The sequence below is a fragment of the Danio aesculapii genome, chromosome 15 (genome assembly GCF_903798145.1).
Source record: "Danio aesculapii chromosome 15, fDanAes4.1, whole genome shotgun sequence".
Taxonomy (NCBI): Eukaryota; Metazoa; Chordata; class Actinopteri; order Cypriniformes; family Danionidae; genus Danio; species Danio aesculapii.
The window spans coordinates 39,025,754-39,046,821 of NC_079449.1; the positions used below are offsets into that span (position 1 = coordinate 39,025,754).

Here is a 21,068-nt window from a genome sequence, read left to right on the forward strand (position 1 = left end):
CTCCACAGTTTGACATTATGACAACTGAGATCTTACAATGTAACATGGGAATCATATTCATGCAGTCTGACATGTTATAATTTTTTAGGATTATTATAAATCGCAGTGTGAGTTGGGCTAAAGTGAGAAATCCAACCCAGGGTCATTCTGATTACATACCCCATATGGTAACACTTTATAATAACTACACGCTATAAATAGTTTATTAAGCATTAACATCTAGTGAATTCATTATTTGTTAAGCATTAACTCTACATTAATAAACATTAGTAAGCAGTTTATAACTGCAGCTACAAATGCTGTATTTTTGACTTATAAGCACCTATATACTGTGCTTAATAATTGTATTTTCATACTTAGGTTATGATTTATTTTTCATTACTAAATTAAGTATTGCATTATTTACAAACCAGTTGTATTTAAGAGTAGTTGAGGGTTTTGAAGGAAAATTCAGAATGAGTTGGTAAATTATTAATAAACTATTGAAATCAACATTTATACATCTTATTATTCAGGCATATACTAATAGTTAACTAATATGTTAATAAATGCTTTATTAACTCAACTTCACGCAATTTTGTGACCTAATCTAAAGTGAGGACTATTTATGCTTTATAAATGCCTTATAAATGACAATTAAAGGCTCAGTATCAAATGAACAATAATCTTTGCAATCTTTTCTAAAAAATAAAATTACTGTAAAGTTTAAACATTGTTGAATAACAGGAGTGTCAAAATACAACATAAAACTGGATAAAACAACAACAACAATATAATAATTTAACAAATAATAAGATGCAATGTTTAAACTCTACAGTTATTTTACTTTAGATCAGGTTGCAAAGATTTATTTTTCATTTGAAGTACAGTTTTACTTGTGTATCTTTAAATGAAAGGGAATGAATAATGTTATTTTTCCTGTTTATAATTTAATTGAGCCTTTATAAGTCATTTATAAGGGATTTATAAAGCATAAATAGTCCTCACTTTAGATTAGGTCACAAAACTGGATGAAGTTGAGTTAATAAAGCATTTATTAACATACATAGTAGCCCTTAACATATGCCTGAATAATAGGACATATAAACGTTGATTTCAATAGTTTATTAATAATTTACTAACTCATTCTGAATTATCCTAAAAACCCTCAACTACTTTTAAATACAAATGGTTTGTAAATAATGCGATACTTAATTTAGTAATGAAAAATAAATCATTAACAAAGTATGAAAGTACAAGTATTAAGCACATTATAAATATGGTTGTAAGTCAAGAATAGAGCATTTGTAGCTGCAGTTATAAACTGCTTACTAATGTTTATTAATGTAGAGTTAATGCTTAACAGATAATGAATTAACTATTTGCTAATGCTTAATAAATGATTTATAGTGTGTAGTTATTATAAAGTGTTACCGTTACTTTTTTTTTTTGCAGTTTTTGTTTTCGCGAATCCACCAGAGGGCGCTGTACGCTTTTTGAGATCTCAAATTTCCCTCGCGAGTGCAATTTGCTCCTGTTCTTCTCACGTAAATCTACCAGAGGCCGATGACTGACTAACCGATCGACTGACCCACACTTCTTCTTCCATAAACCCAACCAATAGTGTTTTCAAAAGCACCCATTGACCAGTGCTGTGCCATGCGCGCCTCATGTTTTAACCATCTTCTGCGCCTCATGTTTTTGTCGTCGAGAGTCGTGTCTTTTTCATTCTCCAATCAAATGAAAGCAGAGGCGAGGTTTCCGTTGAGGTGCCTGCAGTGTTTGTGTTTTCAAGAAAACTTCAGAGACTTTTGAAGACGGAATAGAGACTTGTGGTTGCTGTTTTGTGTTATTCGGTGCTTTATGAATCACAAATCTTGAATATCACAAATATTATTTAATTGTTAAATTATATTAATATTAACAGCAACACTCTCACACAACACGCAGCTGATTCAGTCATTGCCTAGCGACATAAAAATCGCATCACGCTTCTTTTTTCTTGTCAACAAAAAAGGCAGTGAGGTGTGCCTCACGCTTTTGGAACGTAAAAGCGCGTTCGGTGTGATCGGCCCCAAAGAGAGTAGAGATTTAGAGATTGAGGATTCTTGAACCAACCATTTCAGACACTGTGGAAAAAAAGAGATGCTCCTTAGGAGATTTTGAGAAACTTGAATTTTTTTTATAAATAGTCAAATATAAAATGATAAGAGCACTTGAACTTTACATATTTAACATATTAATAATAATAATATATCAATAAAAACATGTCATTTTAAGGTCACGTCATATTTATCCTAGTTAAAGCAAGTGGGCAGACCTAAAGAAGATGCTGATCTGAGTTGGCAGAGTGCAGGCAGAGATGAGCAGCATACACATGGATGCACTCATACTGACATCACTCACACACATACCTACTTGTATATATGACTTATGAGGACTCTCCATGGGTGTAATGTATTTTATACTGCAAAACCACTTATATCGCCTTACCCTACTCCTACATCTAAACCAAAGCCTCACAGGAAACCTGTGGCAAATATTGAGTATCAATAGATCCCATCAAATGTGATTTTTAAATGTTTTGAATTACAAAGACAGGGATTGTCCTTATAAACCAGCTGAATAGAGTACAACTAGGCCAAACTAATGTCATTGTACATTTGTGTATATCATTTAAACACATTTTTTCTTGTAAACCACATACGCGTACACACGCACGCACACACATACAGTCAGGGCTCTCCATCCAGCATCTATTGGCTGCAGCAGAGAAAGAGCGAGCGAGTGAATCTGGGAGGGGCCGTGCGATGAAAAAAGAGAGAGAGGGAGAGGGAGGGAGGCTGAGAGAGAGACCAGCAGCAGTGCATTAAATGAGGGAGGGGTGCATGAAGAGCACACAGCGAGAGGCAGATTAAATACAGGGAGAGGGGGACTCCAGACTGGATGGGCCCAGCGGTGCCTTGATGGAGCATGGGTCAGGTTTTAGGGTTCTCCCACTGCAGTGAGTCCTGCCTTTATTCTTCACGCCTCTCTGTATGTGGCTGTTGTGTTGATGCTTTGTGTCTGATGCTTGATCTGGGTTGTGTGTTGCTCCATCTCTCATTCATTCACTTGTCTGTTTTGCTGATGTTGCAGTGTGTACTCGCTCTGAGCTCATGTATGCTGCATCTGCATGACACTTGTTCTGTGTACTAATGCATTTTCTATGATATATTGTTGCTGTTAGCAATCATTTGGTGTGGTTTGGTGTAACAGTTGTCTAATTTGCGCTATAGTGTGTGAATGTAAACATTGAATACTGCTGATTACAGCAGATTTGATCAAGGTTACAACAAATGTAATACTGTGCGTCTTAATAGATTGTAAGATCTATTGCTTTCCATGGGAATGTCTTAAGGATGTTCTTGAATTTATTCTGCGTACTTAACCATTTAAATTGGGTGTAATTTTAGTGAAACAAATACATAATATTATGATTCATTTCAATTAAAAAAGATAAAAGGGTTGACAAATCACAAAATACAAATGAATTAAAGTAATTAACATGTACTACATGGCTCAATATTGTTTATTTGAATTGTTTTGCCTATATTCTCTCTCACAAAATGTTCTTTATCAGCATTACTGGTTTCATAAAAGAAACATTAACACCCATGGAACATTTTATACACATAAAGATGTTCACTTGTTAATTGGGGAACCAACAATGATTCTTCTATGAGATCTCTAGAAATTGTTTTTGAAAAAATCTCTAGAAGAAATTGATATCTTGGCATGCTTAATATTTTTTAACAAAGGATATATGCAACATAGCAATGAATGCAAATATATTAAACCAGCACTACCATGCCAACCACTACTTTGTCAACCATGCATTTTCTATAACCTACAACTAAAATTAAAATCTTATATTCATATGTTAGCAAAGCAAGGACGTTTCTCAATTAAAGATCTAAACAAAGGTATGTCTTTTGGTTTGTATCAGTCATTCCTATGTAAAATGGAGGCTCAGAGTTTTATTATCTCAGATCTCTTTTATGGACCTCCATAATATTCAAATAGACATGAGCTGGCTGAGCCACTGTACAGTTTATTCTTAGCAGGAACTGTTTGACCGACATGAAACAATTATTTTTTTTTTAAATAGTATAGCAGATGTGTTTCAAAGTATGGATTTATAATGAGATTCTAAAGTCCTGTTTTAACCCATTTAATCCCACCGGCAACTATAGCTGTCGATGTTCATAGTTGCCATTTTCCTTTTATAAGTAATTTTTTTTACATGTAATCCATGTTTAATTTCTCAATGACATGCAAGCAAACAACCAAATAATAGATTTCAGAAAAAAAAAAAAAAGAATGGATTTACTTCCTGTGACATGAGGTTTTCAACTTCCTAATTCCAGGACGCAAAATGGAGGCAAAGCCTCCCAAATAAAGGCAATTTTCTTGTAATAAAAAACTTTTTTTTTTACAAATATATATCAACATAATCATGAAGGCCTCTAGATTCAACCAAACAAAACATATCTTTGAAGAGATAAATAAGCGTGGTAGGCAAATACCTTGTTAGTACAAAAATAATGGCAAATTACGAAATAGTATGTTAATAAGTTAATAAGTTAAGGTTATTGGCCTTGTTTAATGTTTTTTTTTTTTTTTTTTTTTTTGCTTTCATGATACTCCATTTAAAAATGACCCTTTAACTGATATCTTTACTTCAAAGTAAACACAATTTGATACACAGCAAAACATCAGAGTAAAATAAACTTCTCCTGCAAAGATTTAAAATAACACAGAGATAATGAACTCCTACTGTTAAAAAAAGAAGCATAATCACTGAAGAAAAACACAAAACTATAACCAAATTCAGTCACAACCTTAAGCCCTGCTCTCCACACAGACATGGGTATTGTCTAAATTGCTGCTTTTTCAACATGGTTTAGCTGTTCGTCCACACACAAAGTATCAGGTCACTGAAACCCACATTTTTGAAAACTCTTGTCAGGGTGAAGATTTTCATAAGCACCAGGGTCTGTGTTTTATATATATACATGAGCTAATTGTGTTCTGCTGCTAGATTGGAACAGTTGATGTTTTCTTATTCTTTGTATCTGGGGCTGTGGCTCTCTGTCTAATATGTATCAATAAAAACTAAGTTAAAGTAAAATATATCAAAATCTAATTCTTGATTAGTAATATGCATCAATTTGAGCTTTGTTTTGACAATATTAAATGAGATTTTGCGCAATATAATTTTTTTTCTTATTATTTTCAAATAGTTATATCTCAAATAGCCAAATAGTGTCCAGTCCTAACAAACCAAACAACAATGGAAATAATATTTAGTCAACTGATGATGTATACTCCTCACTTTCCATAAATTGACACTTATTACTGGTTTGGTGGTCCAAGGTCACATATCTTAGAACATTGACTTAAACATTTTTCTCATATAGATGAAAAGTGATTCCTTTATATTAAGCCTCATGATAGGTTTTTGCTTTCAGAGGAATTCGGTACAGTGAACTCAACACCTGACTCTACTCCTCCCTGCTCAGATGGTAACATTTTCAAATACAAGATATTTAATGTAATTCAAATATACAGGCCATGATATCCACATTTATTATAGCCCAGTCATAAACACACACCATGTTCACTCAGGTGGAAATGAGGAGTCCGACTTTCCCGAGCTGCAGACGGCCCGAGAATGGTCAGATGAGGATGACGAAGGCCTGGAGGATGACGATGCATGTCTCAGCAGCTCATCCGTATGGGGGACGCCGCGTCAGAACTCATTTGAGCTCACCTTCTCCTACATTGCCTTCTCGGAGAGCGATGGCTCATCACGGAGAGACTCAGGGCGCCGCAGGACTGGGCCGAGGAGCGGCCGCGGGTCACTGCACCGCACGGATACTCTGGAGACACAGGCACCTCCAGACTCGCCTGCTGTCGAGTGGGACCCTCATGCCTTCCTGACTCTGGACGGGGAGGGAGACGTGGAGGAGAGCCAGACATGGACTGTAGAGACACAGAGTCTGGAGACGCTTCAGGATAAAGAAACAGGGAGTTGGGACACAGCGGAGAAGATCTCAGGCATCCAGAGTTACAACTTAATGTGCATTCAACAAGAAGAGCAAATAACAGGTGCTCTTTAAAATTACAGCCATATTTGCATGTGTGCAGGATATGATGTTCAAAATAGACAATGACTTGCATTCAAGCATAAATTTCTGATGGGAAGAGTTTGATTGAGACATGGAAGTTAATTCAAAACATTAGCAATGAGATAATTATTAACAGATAAACTATTTATCTATATGAGCAATATCCCAAAAGCAGCAGCGCGATATGGCTGTATACTGGCATCGGAGGGTGGCATGCCTTAGGCCCAATCCCAATTCTATTTTTGTACCCCTACCCCTTCCCCTTCCCCTTGGCCCTTAAAACCAAGTGTGAAGGGGAAGGGCTTTAAAATTTACCCTAAAGAATTGGGACACTGCTACAGCACCTGCACACGTCATCAGATGTCATCACGATCTCTTGCTTCATATGAGATCAGACGATCGTGACTGCTGTAGTTATTCCAGTTGCTTAAATTTTTAGTATTTATCTTCAGGAAATCACTGAAGGCATATATTAATTTATCATAATGATCTAATGTGACAATAAGATCGTCACTATACTGTGCATTTACACCGTGGCCATATTCACCTATGTAAACACACGAATACAACAATAACATTATAGCAGACACTGTAAAAAGCTCATTCCCAGCCACTAGACTTTTCTGACAGGGTATTCGAGTGTCATCGAGTGAGAGAATGTTGTGGAACTATTATTTTAGCGTTTTTTTTAAGCATGACGGTAAAACATGAACGCGGTTAGGAATATATTAAAACATAAGTTTGTTGTAAAAATTCATAATAAGGATGAATAATAATGAATAATAATCTCCTTACTTTCGGGTTCAGCAATACTGCCGTTGTGGCTGGTGTATTCTGGGAAATTTTCTTACCTCTTGGTTTCGAGTGTGGTCCCGAAAATTCTTCGTTTGAAGCGCTATTCACCCCTTCCCCTTAGCCCTACACCTTTAAGCTAAAGAGAATTGGGACACCCCTACCCCTTGACGTGAACGTGCAAAACGAGGGGTAAGGGGAAGGGCTATGGGGTAGAATTGGGATTGGGCCTTAGTGTCCCACCAATGATGATATACAACCATATCCCACTGCTACAAGTGTGATATTGCATTCATACAACAGTTCAATGGCATAGTTGTGTATATAAAACAGAAAATCCTTTTTAATCAAGTTTAAAAATCCTTTTGTATGAGGAACTACTTTCTTCAGTCATTCATTCACATCTGCAGCTGACTTCAGAGCAGCAGAAACTTACTAATTCACCAACGTCACTTTAGAGCTAGTATTTGAATGATTCTCTAGCGTAATGTCTAAAGTGATGATAAAACAGGTGATTTTGTTCACATTTTAAGATTATAAGACTGAACGACCTAAAATGCCAACAGTCTAGAGACATTTCCTAGTATTTTTCTGTTGCAATCAAGATATCACAGTAATTAAATTCGAATTCGAAAAATTCTAAATTATAAATATTTAAAAGAGGCACTATCCTTATAAATAAACTGTATAGTTGCAATCTATACAACTACATTCCTAAAAAAAAGCCTCAAAAGTACATTTATGTTGTCCAACGGCAGCAATATTTGTCGAACTGTAGAGTGTCCTCTGCTTGTTGCTGTATGTAGGTGGAGTAATACACAAAGCTGACAGGTGAAGAGGCTGGACAAGAGCTGTTATTTGTAGAATATCGCACATCTATTAGCCAATCAGATTCAAGAACCAGACAGAACTGTTGTATATATATGTATATATATATATATAATCGTGTATATAAAAAGAAAATCAATCACGGAGAGTCTAAAAACCCTTTTGTATTAGGAACTATTTTCTTCCGCCATTCAGTCACATCTGCAGCTGATGTCAAATCAGCAGAAGCCGTTACTAATTCACCGTCACTTTAGAGCTAGCATTTTAATGATTCTCAAGCGTATTGTCTAAAATGATGAAAAAACAGGTGATTTTGCTCACATTTTAAGATTATAAGGCTGAACTTGACATAAAATGCTGCTGTTGTGTTTGCGATAAGGAAAACTGCTAAACACAGTGGGCATTTCTTCCTTCTTTCTGCCAACACAACACACATTCCTGATATATTCCTGAGTCCCATTTCGCAGTCAATACACTGCAGTTATATGGTATAAATACTTCCAAATCATCTTACCAGCATACCTGCCAACATTTGTCTCAGAAAATCTGATAGAAAAGTAACTATACTGTGGTGTTAGTAACTGTATTATGGGTGCTACAGGGGTGCTACAGACTGTACCAAAAAAAAAAAAAAAAAACGGGGGGTGTTGGGTGAAATTACGGGAGTTTTCCAGGAGAAATAACAAAACGGGAGGCTTGCGGGAGATTGGTCTGAAATAGGGGAGACTCCTGGAAAAAAGTATAATAATGACTTGTTCAGCTGTAGTTAGAAAGCTGTTTTAAACTTCTAAGGGCTTAATATGCGGTCCTGCGCCATCAAGTGGATAGGCAATGTCAAGCATCTTAGGTTAGCTCAGTGTGGCAGGCTAATGGCTGCCGACACGCTGTCTCTCAGAAATTATAAATATTTAAAAATAGGCATTATCCTTATAAATAAACTGCATAGTTGCAATCTAAACAACTACATTCTTGCTTAAAAAAGCCTCAAAAGTACATGATGTTGTCCAACAGCAGGAATATTTGTTAAATTGTCCTCTGGTTTTAATACACAAGTGAAAAGGGTTTTTAGCCATTTTTGCACATGTTTACACTTGGAACGATTTGAAAACTATAATTTTTTAAAAAGCAAGGGAAAAATGTTTTGACCACATTGTGTGTAAAAGTAGTCTGAGTGAAGAATGCTGGTGTTCTGTCGATTTGTCCTACCTTGACAGATTGTTCTACCTAAAGTAGGTAGCAAATTTTGATGATGCAATATGCTACCTATCAGATTTTGCTACTAGTGTAAATTGTAATGTGGAGTAGTTTGATATGAAGCTGTAATATCGCTCTAACTTACCTAATCCCTAACCCCAACCTCAGAACCATTCAAATACAGTCTTGGAACCACATGTTCCTATAGGAGCTTCTGATAATCGTTTGCATTCAATCTGGCATGAAGTTTCATAAGAGGCCAAACTCTTGCTGCAGAAAACACCACCAAACCATTGCATCTAATTTTGATCAGTGCTCTTTTCTAAATACTGTATGTCATTAAAGTTTTTTAGGCTTATATGTATACAGTGCTCAGTATAAATGAGTGCACCACAAATGAATAGTTTTATCAGTTTCTCAGTTAATAGAGCCAATATATTATGATGCATTTAGACATATTTTTTATTTTTATTAAACAGTTATGCCCGATAAAATAAGAGTTTGGTCACCTAACATCTTTAGGAATAGAAAAATAACACAATTAAATATAAATGAGAGACTGCAAAAACAACAAAAAATAAATAAATAAATAAATAAAACAAAAACTACAGATTTTTAGCTATATTTCTATTTTTTATGTTTCCTTGATTTTACCTGTTTATTAAAAGTTTTATTTAAGATTTTCTACCAACATATTAATTTGGGTTTAGTAATTTTTTGGAATGTTATCCTTATTTGTTCAAGTTTGGGCTTAGGTACTGACTAATTTAATGTGTATCTGTATAGACCATTTTGAGGGATGTAAACAAATACAATGGTCTCAACGTATTTCCTGTTTTACATTTTTTATTTCCATAGCTTCCGAGAATACAAAAATAGCCACATGTTGATAAATAATGCTATGATATCTGTTTTAACATTACGTTATGATTGAATTGCCTCTTGTTACAGTTATGAAATAGTTTGATAGCACACAGCAAATGTTCATGGCCCGATGACATGACTACGTTGACTACTATACACAAATATATTATTGTAAAGCATCCTATAGAAACTCTTTAGGGTGCACTCATTTATGCTGAGCACTGTATTTGTAACAGCTAAAATATGCTTAAAAGGTGTAATTTATTTAATCTAATATTTTTTTGTTATGTATATACACATACTTGTTTTAAAAAGCCTTGATTATTTTATTTATTCTTTTAAATAAATCATTCAAATAATATTTGATGAATAATTGTGGATTATCTTGACAGTACCGCAGCTTCCTGCATCAGACCCTGCTGTTGCCACAGCCACTCTGCAGACGGCGGACGCATCACATACAATGCCTCCGTCCATTGGTCCAAACACTCAGGAAGAGCAGACCTGCAAGCAGTGGTTCTCGACTCTCAGCCTATCAGAGGGACCAACTATTCACATCCAGATAGCAGGTTAGACTGCACTTCTCATCTTAAGAGCAATAATCTGATTCTCCACGACTGCTTGAGTGACATATTTTTCTAGTTTCTGACAGCACTTCATTACTCAATATGTCAATATGTAAAGCAGATCCTGGGGATATGGTTTCTGTTGTTCACGGGCAGCATAGGCTTCCCACATGCACACAAATGCTCGCATTTTATTGGAGAGTACAGTTTCCATCGCCATGGTAATGCACTCCAGGGGCTGTTTCTACAATGGGCTGAGTGGATTTCTGGCCAGTGCGTCTTCATTATTCCTCACAGAGCAGTGAAAGCAGAGTCATGCTGTCTGCATGTGCTGTACACCCCACATCCATTACGGATGGCATGCGTTTCCATCATGGAGGTTAGAAGGGTGCTGGCAAAATGGTGCTATATTGCACTGTTGAATATTAATTATGAAGAGCCTCCAAAACTTACATTATAGACATTATTCATTTAGCCAGTGCTCCTACAGCAGGGCCTATTATGACCACTGGTCAAGCAACAAACACAAGTAAACCCGGGCAATGGTAACAATGACTGAAAACGTGATAAACTGTACTGTATACTACCTGATGTCTTGTCATATCCCAGTCTTGTCGTATCCCAGCAACAAATAATAACTTGACTTGTAGTTGATCATGTCTACAGACGGTAGATTTTTCCAATGAATCATCTGTTGGACTGCATCCCAATCATCACTGCATCAATACTGCAGAAGACCTATTGGAACCCACATGGACCCAAGATTCTCATAGAAATCAGTCAAGTTTCGTGAAGGAAAAATCATGGTTTGGGGTTACATTTATTATAGGGTGTGCAAGATATCTGCAGAGTGGATGGCAACATCAACAGTCTGAGGTATTAAGACACTTGTGCTGCCCATTACATTACACACCACAGGAGAGGGCGCTCCTTCTCATACTTCAGCCTCCACATCAAAGTTCCTGAAAGAAGATCGAGGTGCTCCAGGATGGTCAGCCCAGTCACCAGAAATGAACATTATTGAGCATGTCTGGGGTAAGATGAAGGAGGCATTGAAGATGAATTCAAAGAATCTTGATGAACTCTGGGAGTCCTGCAAGAATGCTTTCTTTGCCATTCCAGATGACTTTAATGCAAAATAATTTGTGAAAACAATTGTTAAAGGATTTTTTTACGGGGTATTTTCGCTATTTTTAAAAAAATACAAATTAAATCAATTTGTGAGCCTGGACCACAAAACCATGGGTATATTTGTCAAGATAGCCAACAATGCATTGTTACACAGTCAAAATTACACATGTTGTTTTATTTTATTCCAAAAATCTTTTACTCATTATTAATATGCATTGTTAAGAACTTGGACAACATTAAAGTCGATTTTCTCAATGATATTTAGAGTTTTCGGAACCCACAGATTCAGCATATTCAAAATGGTCTTTCGTCCAAATTTTGTTGAATGCTAACCAACTGTGTATCAATGGAAAGCTTATTTGTTCAACTTTGAAATAAATTCAAATCAATTTCAAAATGGTTCATGGACACTTTTCTTAAAGCACTCTTTTAGTGATTTATAAAGGATGCTGATATTTTAGGACACCAAAATAAAAATACCCATGACCCAATCAGAACTTTTTATACCTCTTCTAGACACGCCCATTACTTCTTATTGGCTGCAAGTGCACTGTGGGACACTGTGTTCAAAAAAGTCACTTAGGGCACCTAGTCTGAAAAGCATACTTTAGATTATTAAAAAATTTTATTATTATTTTAACTTCTGAATTAGAGAACCAAAATAACATCTCTGTGAAAAGTCTGTGTTAGGCCCTTTGATTTTAGTAGTGTATGTTATCAATTTACAATGGTATTACTGTATAACATGGTATTAACTTGACTGAACTTACACCGGGCAGATGTACAGTATGTAGATGTTTGTGAGTGAGTGTATTTGTATCCTCAGCCTAAGTGCCTCTGTCTTCTTTAATAGGGCGGGTACAATTGTGCAGTTTTATTTTTGGGTTGTTGGGCCAGGGGGGCTGCTGACAGAGCAGACTCAGCCAAAAACAGCTTGAGGGGTTTCACACAAGATCAGGGACACATAGACACAGGCGAGAGAAGAATCGGCCCATGAAAACTCTAAAATGAGCTGTAAAGGTGAGGGTAAGCCTAAGATACTGGGCCTTTTACAATATGATTGTTGAGTCGAATCCTATGTTGTCATTACAGTCAAGCATGTTTGTTTTGGTTATGCGACTAAGATAAATGTGTGATATTGCTTGAGACCAAGCACTGTGAATGAATGAATGAAAATGTAGTAGTTTAGTATCTATTCAAATGTATGACATTATACTGTAGTACACCTATATAGTAGGTGTTTATGCATGTACAATATGTACTTGGTAGGCATAATGGTGGTAAATTATCTATGATATGAGGGTAAGATATATCTAAATTAACAACATATTGAAATAGAATATGTATATGCCTGCTGAACTAAAACCAAATCAACTGAAGACCCACATAGCAGTGCTTCTTTCACATTTCTCTTGTTTACCTCTGTGGCATCTCTCTTCAACTAAAATTTATATTTCATAACCATTTATTTATTAAGTTAGCAAGTAGCTTTGTAATAACTGAGATAATGTAGTCAGACTGTCATTATCTCAAGACAAAACCCTGCAGGAGGATACTGAACACTTTCTCTGGGTTGTGATTCGGCTGTTATTAAATAAAACAAAATGCTTTTATTGCTAACTTTACTGATCAAAAGTGAACACGGAACATAAATCTGTTAATCATTTTCATTAAATCTGAAAGTACAGAACTTCTTTGGTTAACTAGTTTTGTAATATCATTAGCTTTGCGTTTGTTTACATACAGATAGCACTATTGCTAAAGCTGAGCAAGTTTGCTAAAGCTACCTACGTCAAATAAGTCAGTCAGGCCACCTGCCATGACAATAGACAGTTGTGTATGAAGCTAGAGGGCTCTTACACATTACGTTCAGGTTATAAATAGTCCATCCACCTGCTGCTAGGTCCACCATTCAGCGTCAACATGAATGGCATTAGCGCTGAGGTAATTCTGAATGGATTAGCCACGGTATTAGCCTTTGAGCTATCGCCCTGCTTATACTAGCACGTTTAGACAAGATAGAGAGTTTTTTTCTGTGAATGAAACCCTTTAAGAACACTAAGAAGTCTTCTGATTGAGAAGTCTTTACTGGGAGTAACGTTATGTACAGTTCTTGAAGCCAAGAAATGATTGATGCAGGTTGAGTGCTGTCAGCAGGTGCTTTTAGAGACCACTTTAAATTCTTAGTTTCTCCTCCTTCCTACACTGACTAAAAATAGCCAAGGTCAGCCCAAAAGACGCCTTGCAGTTTGTCTCCCTGTCAACAATAACTTAAACCCACCCATCCACCCACTCATTTAGCCTCAATGGCTCGGTTATGTCTTGGATGATTCAGATTTCGATAAAAGTTTTGATTCAGATGCTGCATGCCCTGCTTATATAAAAACAGTTAAAACATTACAGAATTTATGGTTGTAATGGAAATTATATTGGTTTTAATGGAAACTGTATTGGTCCTTTAGGTCTGTAGGTCTGATATTTTTTTGTCTTCTATTGGTGTCATGTTAAAACCAAACAAATCTTAATTTAATATGTCCCAAAACACACTTCAAATCATAAAAATGTACAGGACTTAATGGATAATATGCGATGGTGTGCAATGTTTTTTAAAGGTATTTGAAGTGTAATCCGTTACAATCTGTCACAATTACCAGCAATCTACAGTGCTCAGCATAATTGAGTACACCCCTTTTTGAAAATGAATATTTTTATTAATTTCTCAGTGAATATACAGTAGGCTATGTATTTTGGTGCATTTAAACAAAACAGATTTATTAAACAAATATATTTATTAAAATAATATTTTAGTCCCCAAACATATTTAGAAATTGAAAGATAATACAAATAAATTCAAGCAAAATATTGCAAAAAAAAATTTAAAATACAACCTACAAAATTTTAACTAGGCGACGCAGTGGTGCAGTAGGTAGTGCTGTCGTCTCACAGCAAGAAGGTCACTGGTTCGAGCCTCGGCCAGGCCAGTTGGCGTTTCTGTGTGGAGATTGCATTTTCTTTCTGCGTTCGCATGGGTTTCCTCCATGTACTCCGCTTTCCCCTACAGTCCAAAGACATGTGGTACAGGTGAATTGGGTAAGCTAAATTGTCCATAGTGTATGAGTGTGAATGAGTGTGTATGGATGTTTCCCAGAGATAGGTTGCAGCTGGAAGGGCATCCGCTGCATAAAACAGATGCTGGATAAGTTGGCGGTTCATTCCGTTGTGGCGACCACGAATTAATAAAGGGACTAAGCCAAAAAGAAAATGAATGAATGAAATTTCAACTAAATTTTGCTCTTGATTTTTAAAATTTGTATTTAATATTTTTCTATAACATATAAATTTAGGTGTACAAGTTTTTGGACCATTTATCGTAAGTTATTTTGTTAGATAAGCTTTTTAAGATTTGTGAGGGGTGTACTTACATATGCTGAGCACAGTAGTCCATACAAACTGCTGGAGAACTACAAATCTGCCACCAAAACAACTACAAATCCCACATGTTCATAGTACACACCTGTTCCGGATAACTGATGATGACACACACAGACAAACAGCTGAAGCTCTTCAGTGAATCATTAACTTGACTACAAAGACACTTCTCTTTACAACACGCATTGCTGAGTCTTGTTTTACCCCATGTAACATTACAAAGCGTTCTTCCTTGTTTATCAATCCTTGCTTTGTTTAACCATTTTGATTCTTTGCCGCCTAACCTGACCTTTTGCCAGTACTCTTATCACGTGCTCCTGTTTGTGACCATTGCCTCGCTGACTACTCTTATTATTAAAGAACTGCACGTGGATCCACACCTCCATTGTCAGCTTCCTTATGTTACACAATCTTCTAGTTCTATTGTTTTTACATTACTATATTGATATTTTTCACTGTAACATTCTGCTTCAGTGTTTGTTTGTAATGTTTTTATGGTTATAATGAAAATTATATTGGTTTTAATGGAGACTGTACTTGTCCTGTAGGTTTACTGGTAATTAGTTGCCTTTTATGGTGGCATTTTAAAACCAATAAATACTACTAGAACATGTCACAAAAATGTCACAGGCAAGTTGTAATGGTTAAAATGATATGTGTGCAATGTTTTAAAGGTATTTAGGTAGAGTGATGGTCCACTAGTTATTGTTAATGCATTTACTAACAATAATGAATAATCTTGTAAAGCATGAATTAATCATAGTTCAACATTTACTAATGCATTATTAAAATCCAAAATTGAGCTTGTTAATATTATTTAATGCACAGTGAGTTAACACGAACTAACGTTAGTTAACCTAAACAACATTAACAAATACCATGAATACCATAATAAATGTATTACTAATTGTTTGTTCATGTTAGTATGTACAAAACATTAACTCTAACATTAACTAATAGACCATTATTTTAAATTGTTACTAGTATTTTTTTAATCCATTACAATCTTGACCGTTCAATTATTTACACTATTGATATTCTTCCTTGTAACATAATGCTTAAGTGTTTAATATAACATAGAGCTCTAAACAAAGGTTTGGGAGGAGCTAGTTAATCGTGACAATCCTTGTGCAGGAATATAGCCTATAAACAGCAGCTTACCTTACTACTGTGTCACCTCATCTCCCGTTTTATACTAACTCCATCTAAGGCACAGTAGAACCATATCTATGTTTCTGCTTTATACATTTACAATAGAATAATATGTCCCACAAAGGCTTCTATTAAATGCAAATGTTTGGTTCAGGACGTAAAAAACACATTCATATCCTCCATAAGGTAATTAATTTTGAATAAACCTATTTTGAGCTATGCGGTTGTTAATTAATTTGTTGAGGCCATTAGTCTACTTTATTTCAATGCATTTTCAATGCATTATTCAGTAGCTAAAAAATCAGCATTATCCATAATTCTAGAAGCTAATCATACTAAAATACAACTTTAGCACATTGGATGATATATAACTGTCTCAAACTATATAAATATAGTAATTTATGGGTCATATACTTGCTCACAAATTAGTAAAACCTTAGAAATCTGAAGGAGAGTAGCAAAGCTTAAATATATTACATTGAATTAAAAATTTGCACTTTGGTCCTTGATTACAGTCTTCTTATGTCATCAAATGCTTTAAATGATAGAAATTGTAGACTATTGTACAACATTTGACATGAAAAACTGAAAATCCTGCCATCATTTACTCTTACCTTTTCACACAAACCTGTTTATTTCTTCCTTAAACATTGACTTCCATACTATTTGTTTGTCCTATTGATCTCAATGGTTGTCAGTTTCTAACATTCTTCAAAATATAGTCATTTGTGTTTGACAGAATAAGGAAACGGTTTGGAACCACTTTTTGGAACCATAGTTTGTGGATGAACTGTCCTTTTAAGTATATCTCATTCTGTTTCTCTGAAATGTTTTAAGAAACTTCTCAAGACTTACCTTTTTACAGTTGCTTTTAACTTTGATTATTTGTGTTAATATTGTCATCCAATTGAATTTAATTGTTCATATTTTATTGTAGTCTTTTCTTTTACTGTTTTTATTGTTCTGCTTTGTTTGCCTTGTATGCCTGTTATGGCTTTGGGTCTGAGAAAAGCGCACTATAAATAAAATGTGTTATTATTATTATTATTATTATTATTATTATTATTATTATTATTATTATTATTATTATTATTATTATCATTGTTATTATCATATTTGATAGTCTGTACAGTATGATTATAGTATGATAATGTTTAAGGAATAAAAATAAAGCTGCTTCTATGGTACATGAATATTTATCACTATTGAATTACTGTTTGATGTTTAAAACACCTTTTTGTCTTTGGCCTCTATATCTAGATGTCTTAAGAAAAAAAGAGAATATATTTTGTCTATATACTGAACATAATTAACATTTCTAAGTCCATACATTATATTTATCCATAATTGTTTGACACAGTGTCTTTATAAATAATTTCCTTATACTATTTGCTCCAAATAAATGTTTGTATTTTAATATTCATGTTTCTAATATCTCTATGGAAAACAAAAAATGAGAAACTAGGACTGTTTTAGAAATAACATCCATTGGTTTTTGTGTACCGGTGCTATTCTTAACCCTGCCCGAAATGATAGGTTGTTAAGGATTTTAAGCATTAAACCTTACCTTAAGATCTGATTGGTTGATCTGAATATTGTTGCTCCAGGGCAAAGGAGGATGTTGATCTAAGAACATTGATCTAATTCCTTTTTTGGTAACGCAATATACAACCTGCTTTGGTATCTTACTAAGCTTCTCACACATTAAATTAGAGGAGTATTAGATCCCATCAACCTTTGTTACTGCACATTTTGAAGTATCAAATGAGAAATGAGTAATAGGAATAACAAATAATCTCTTAATTTACCAAAAAAAAGTTTTTTTAAGCATTCTTGAGGTCGTTTTGGACTTGTGCAAAAAAGATTTATGCAAATAAGGGGAGATGGAAACACATTTTCTGAATATACTCTGATGTAGCAAAAATTACACTCATGTGAATTCATTATGATTTCCTTGTTTATTGTTGATTACTAGGTTACCAATACTATAGTCAGCCACTCTAAAAACTTGAATCACATTTAGGCTTTTTATTTTTTATTTTTTGCGAACTTTGAAAAGATTCACGTTAAGATAGAAACCTGGCTATTGACATATCCCACACCATTAGTGATAGTAAAGTATTGTATAGTATAGTATAGTATAGTAAAATGTATTATCTATTTATTCTATATAACATACTAGCACTCACACATACTTTGTCGTGGTTACCAGCGATCCAGTCTGTGCAGATTGCTAAAGAACTACATATCTGAACTAATTAATGAACTACAAATGCCATCATGCACTTCACTCACACACCTTGTCCAGATTACCCATGTTTGCAAACACACATCTGAAGCAGTTCAAGACTAATCAGTTGGACTATAAACACAGCACACACACACATCATTGCTGAGTCTTATTTCTGTTTTAAAACATCACGTAAGCATTTTCTTTGCCTATGTCTAGCCGTGTTTTGAACCTTGCTTTGTTTTACGGTTTGTTTTGATTCTTTGCCATTTGCGCTGACCTTTTGCCTGTTTTGACTGTTATCGTGGATGAGCTTTATGCTACCTGTTTGACCGTTGCCTGTCTGACTACTGTTCTTAATAAACCACATGTGGATCCTCACCTCTGTTGTCCCAGACCCTTACGTGACATACTTATTATATACTAGTTTTATATATATTTAATACATTCAGAACCTGTTGATTAGATTAGTTTTCATTTATTAGGTACTAGTCTTATTCATTAAATAATAGTTCTAATTTTTTAAATACTGATTAATTGTTCTGATAATTCCTACCAGGTTTTATTTATTACACTAATTACACTAGTATTTAGATAAGTTGCAATGACTTGAATTATTTAGAAACATGTATTGTACATATTTGTTCATACTTATCGGAATACTACTAACATTTTAAATTTTTTCAATTATATACACAGTTGTGTATATATGCATATATATGTATATATACATACAGTTGAAGTCAGAATTATTAGCCCACCGTTGAATTTAATTTTCTTTTTTAAATATTTCTCAAATTATGTTTAACAGGGCAAGGAAATTTTCACAGTATGTCTAATAATATTTTTTCATCTGGAGAAAGTGTTATTTGTTTTATTTCGGCTAGAATAAAATCAGTTTTTAATTTTTAAAAACTAGTTTAAGGTCAAAATTATTAGCTCCTTTAAGCTATATATTTTTTCGATAGTCTACAGAACAAACCATTGTTATACAATAACTTGCCTAATTACCCTAACCTGCTTAGTTAACCCTTTAAATGTCACTTTAAGCTGAATAGAAGTGTCTCAAAAATATCAAGAAAAATATTATTTACTGTCATCATGGCAAAGATAAAAGAAATCAGTTATTTAATAAAATATTTTTAATCAGTTATATATCTTTTATCAAACAGTATATTTAATAGATGCCATATGCAGCTTTATGTGTATTTTGTGGCTTGTTGAGGATAACCGTGCCGCTGTGTCTTTAGTGATGCTGTAGGAGTTCATTGGAGTATTTTGGGAACACTGGAGGAGTAAAATGTCACAGACTTTAGATTTTTAAAAGCAAGCACACTGTAACCAACCATAACACTAAAGCACTGAAACACCATTTCAGTCTAATTCAATTGTTTCTCCACCACAGCACTCAGGCTTCTGTTTCCACCAGGTATTAACGTGTTTTTAATGATGTCAGGATGGAGTCACAAGTGGACAAGTTCAAAACGTTTTAGAGCAAATAAACACCTGTATTTGGTGTCATAAACATAACAAAATGTTAGATAATTTTCCTTTTTAAAGGTTGACTGTTCTGTAGTTGCATCATACAGTTGACATCAAAATTATTACCCCATCTGTGGAATTTGTATTCTTTTAAAAATATTTTTCAAATGATATTATTTTGCAGAGCAATAATTTTTTTCACAATATTTCCTATAATATTTATTTTCTTCTGGGGAACATTTTATTCCATTTGATTTGACTGGATTGGAAGCAGCTATTAAATATTTTATAAACAATTTTAAGGTCAATATCATTAACCCTTTAAGAATAAAGGGTTGTTCAATAATTTTCCTAATTATCTTAATCTACCCAATCAACATAATAATCTAGTTAAGTCATCAAATGGCACTTTAAGCTTAATATTAGTGTCTTGCAAAATAAGCAATTTTTTTTAAAGAAAAATAAAATATGTATTGTATATGTTTTGGATATTTAGTAGAAAAATTAAATATTAAAATTATTATGTCTAAATAAATGGTGAAGAAAATTTCTCTTCGTTAAACAGAACTTACTTCTTACTAAAGAATTAAAATTTTACAGGAGGGCTAATCATTTCGACTTCAACTGTACATCAAGACCTAAAGAAAATGAAAAGTACATGATGTAACTACAGAGGATAATTATCAAAACTCTTATTTTGAGAAAGATGCCAATGGTTTATTCAAGTTCAATGATTTATGCTAAGCTGAGCTAAGTTAAAAATGCTCATCTTAGCTTAGCTTAAAATAGATCAGATTCGAAAATAGTAAAACTCAACAGTTTCGCTCTAGGTAACTAAAATAAACCGTGTTTATTTTAAATATCTGTTAACGAACAGTTTCTGTATCATAAAACTGTTTTCCGTTTATTTACGGTTGTGAATTGCATTAAGGGAGCTTGATCTCTATCGACTTTTGATGTTGAAAATTCAACTCAGTTTAGTAAAGTGACTTTTATTGATATTTTAGTATGATCATAGTTCATAGTTTGAAATAATATAATGTATAAGAAATAATTTTGAGACAAATAAGTCTGTAAAATAACAGAAAAATGTACTAGCAGTTTTTGTAACCTAATATACAACACCAACCCAGACAATATATTACTTAAAACTCTAAAAGATGTTCATAAATCACTTTTTCAGACATTTCAAGGTAAAAAGTTGTTGGAAGACAGATCAAGGCCCCATAACGCAATTTAAAAGCATAA

General features: G+C 34.2%; 1 protein-coding gene across 1 annotated transcript in view; it reads left to right on the forward strand.

Moving 5' to 3' along the window:
• The first annotated feature begins 2,925 nt into the window (after positions 1 to 2,925).
• Positions 2,926 to 21,068, forward strand: part of rtn2a (reticulon 2a) — a 36,468-nt gene continuing 18,325 nt past the window's right edge. The window contains 4 exon segments of the mRNA XM_056473456.1: positions 2,926 to 2,983; positions 5,493 to 5,546; positions 5,650 to 6,132; positions 10,223 to 10,399. Of these exon segments, the coding sequence (XP_056329431.1) occupies positions 2,926 to 2,983; positions 5,493 to 5,546; positions 5,650 to 6,132; positions 10,223 to 10,399 (772 nt within the window).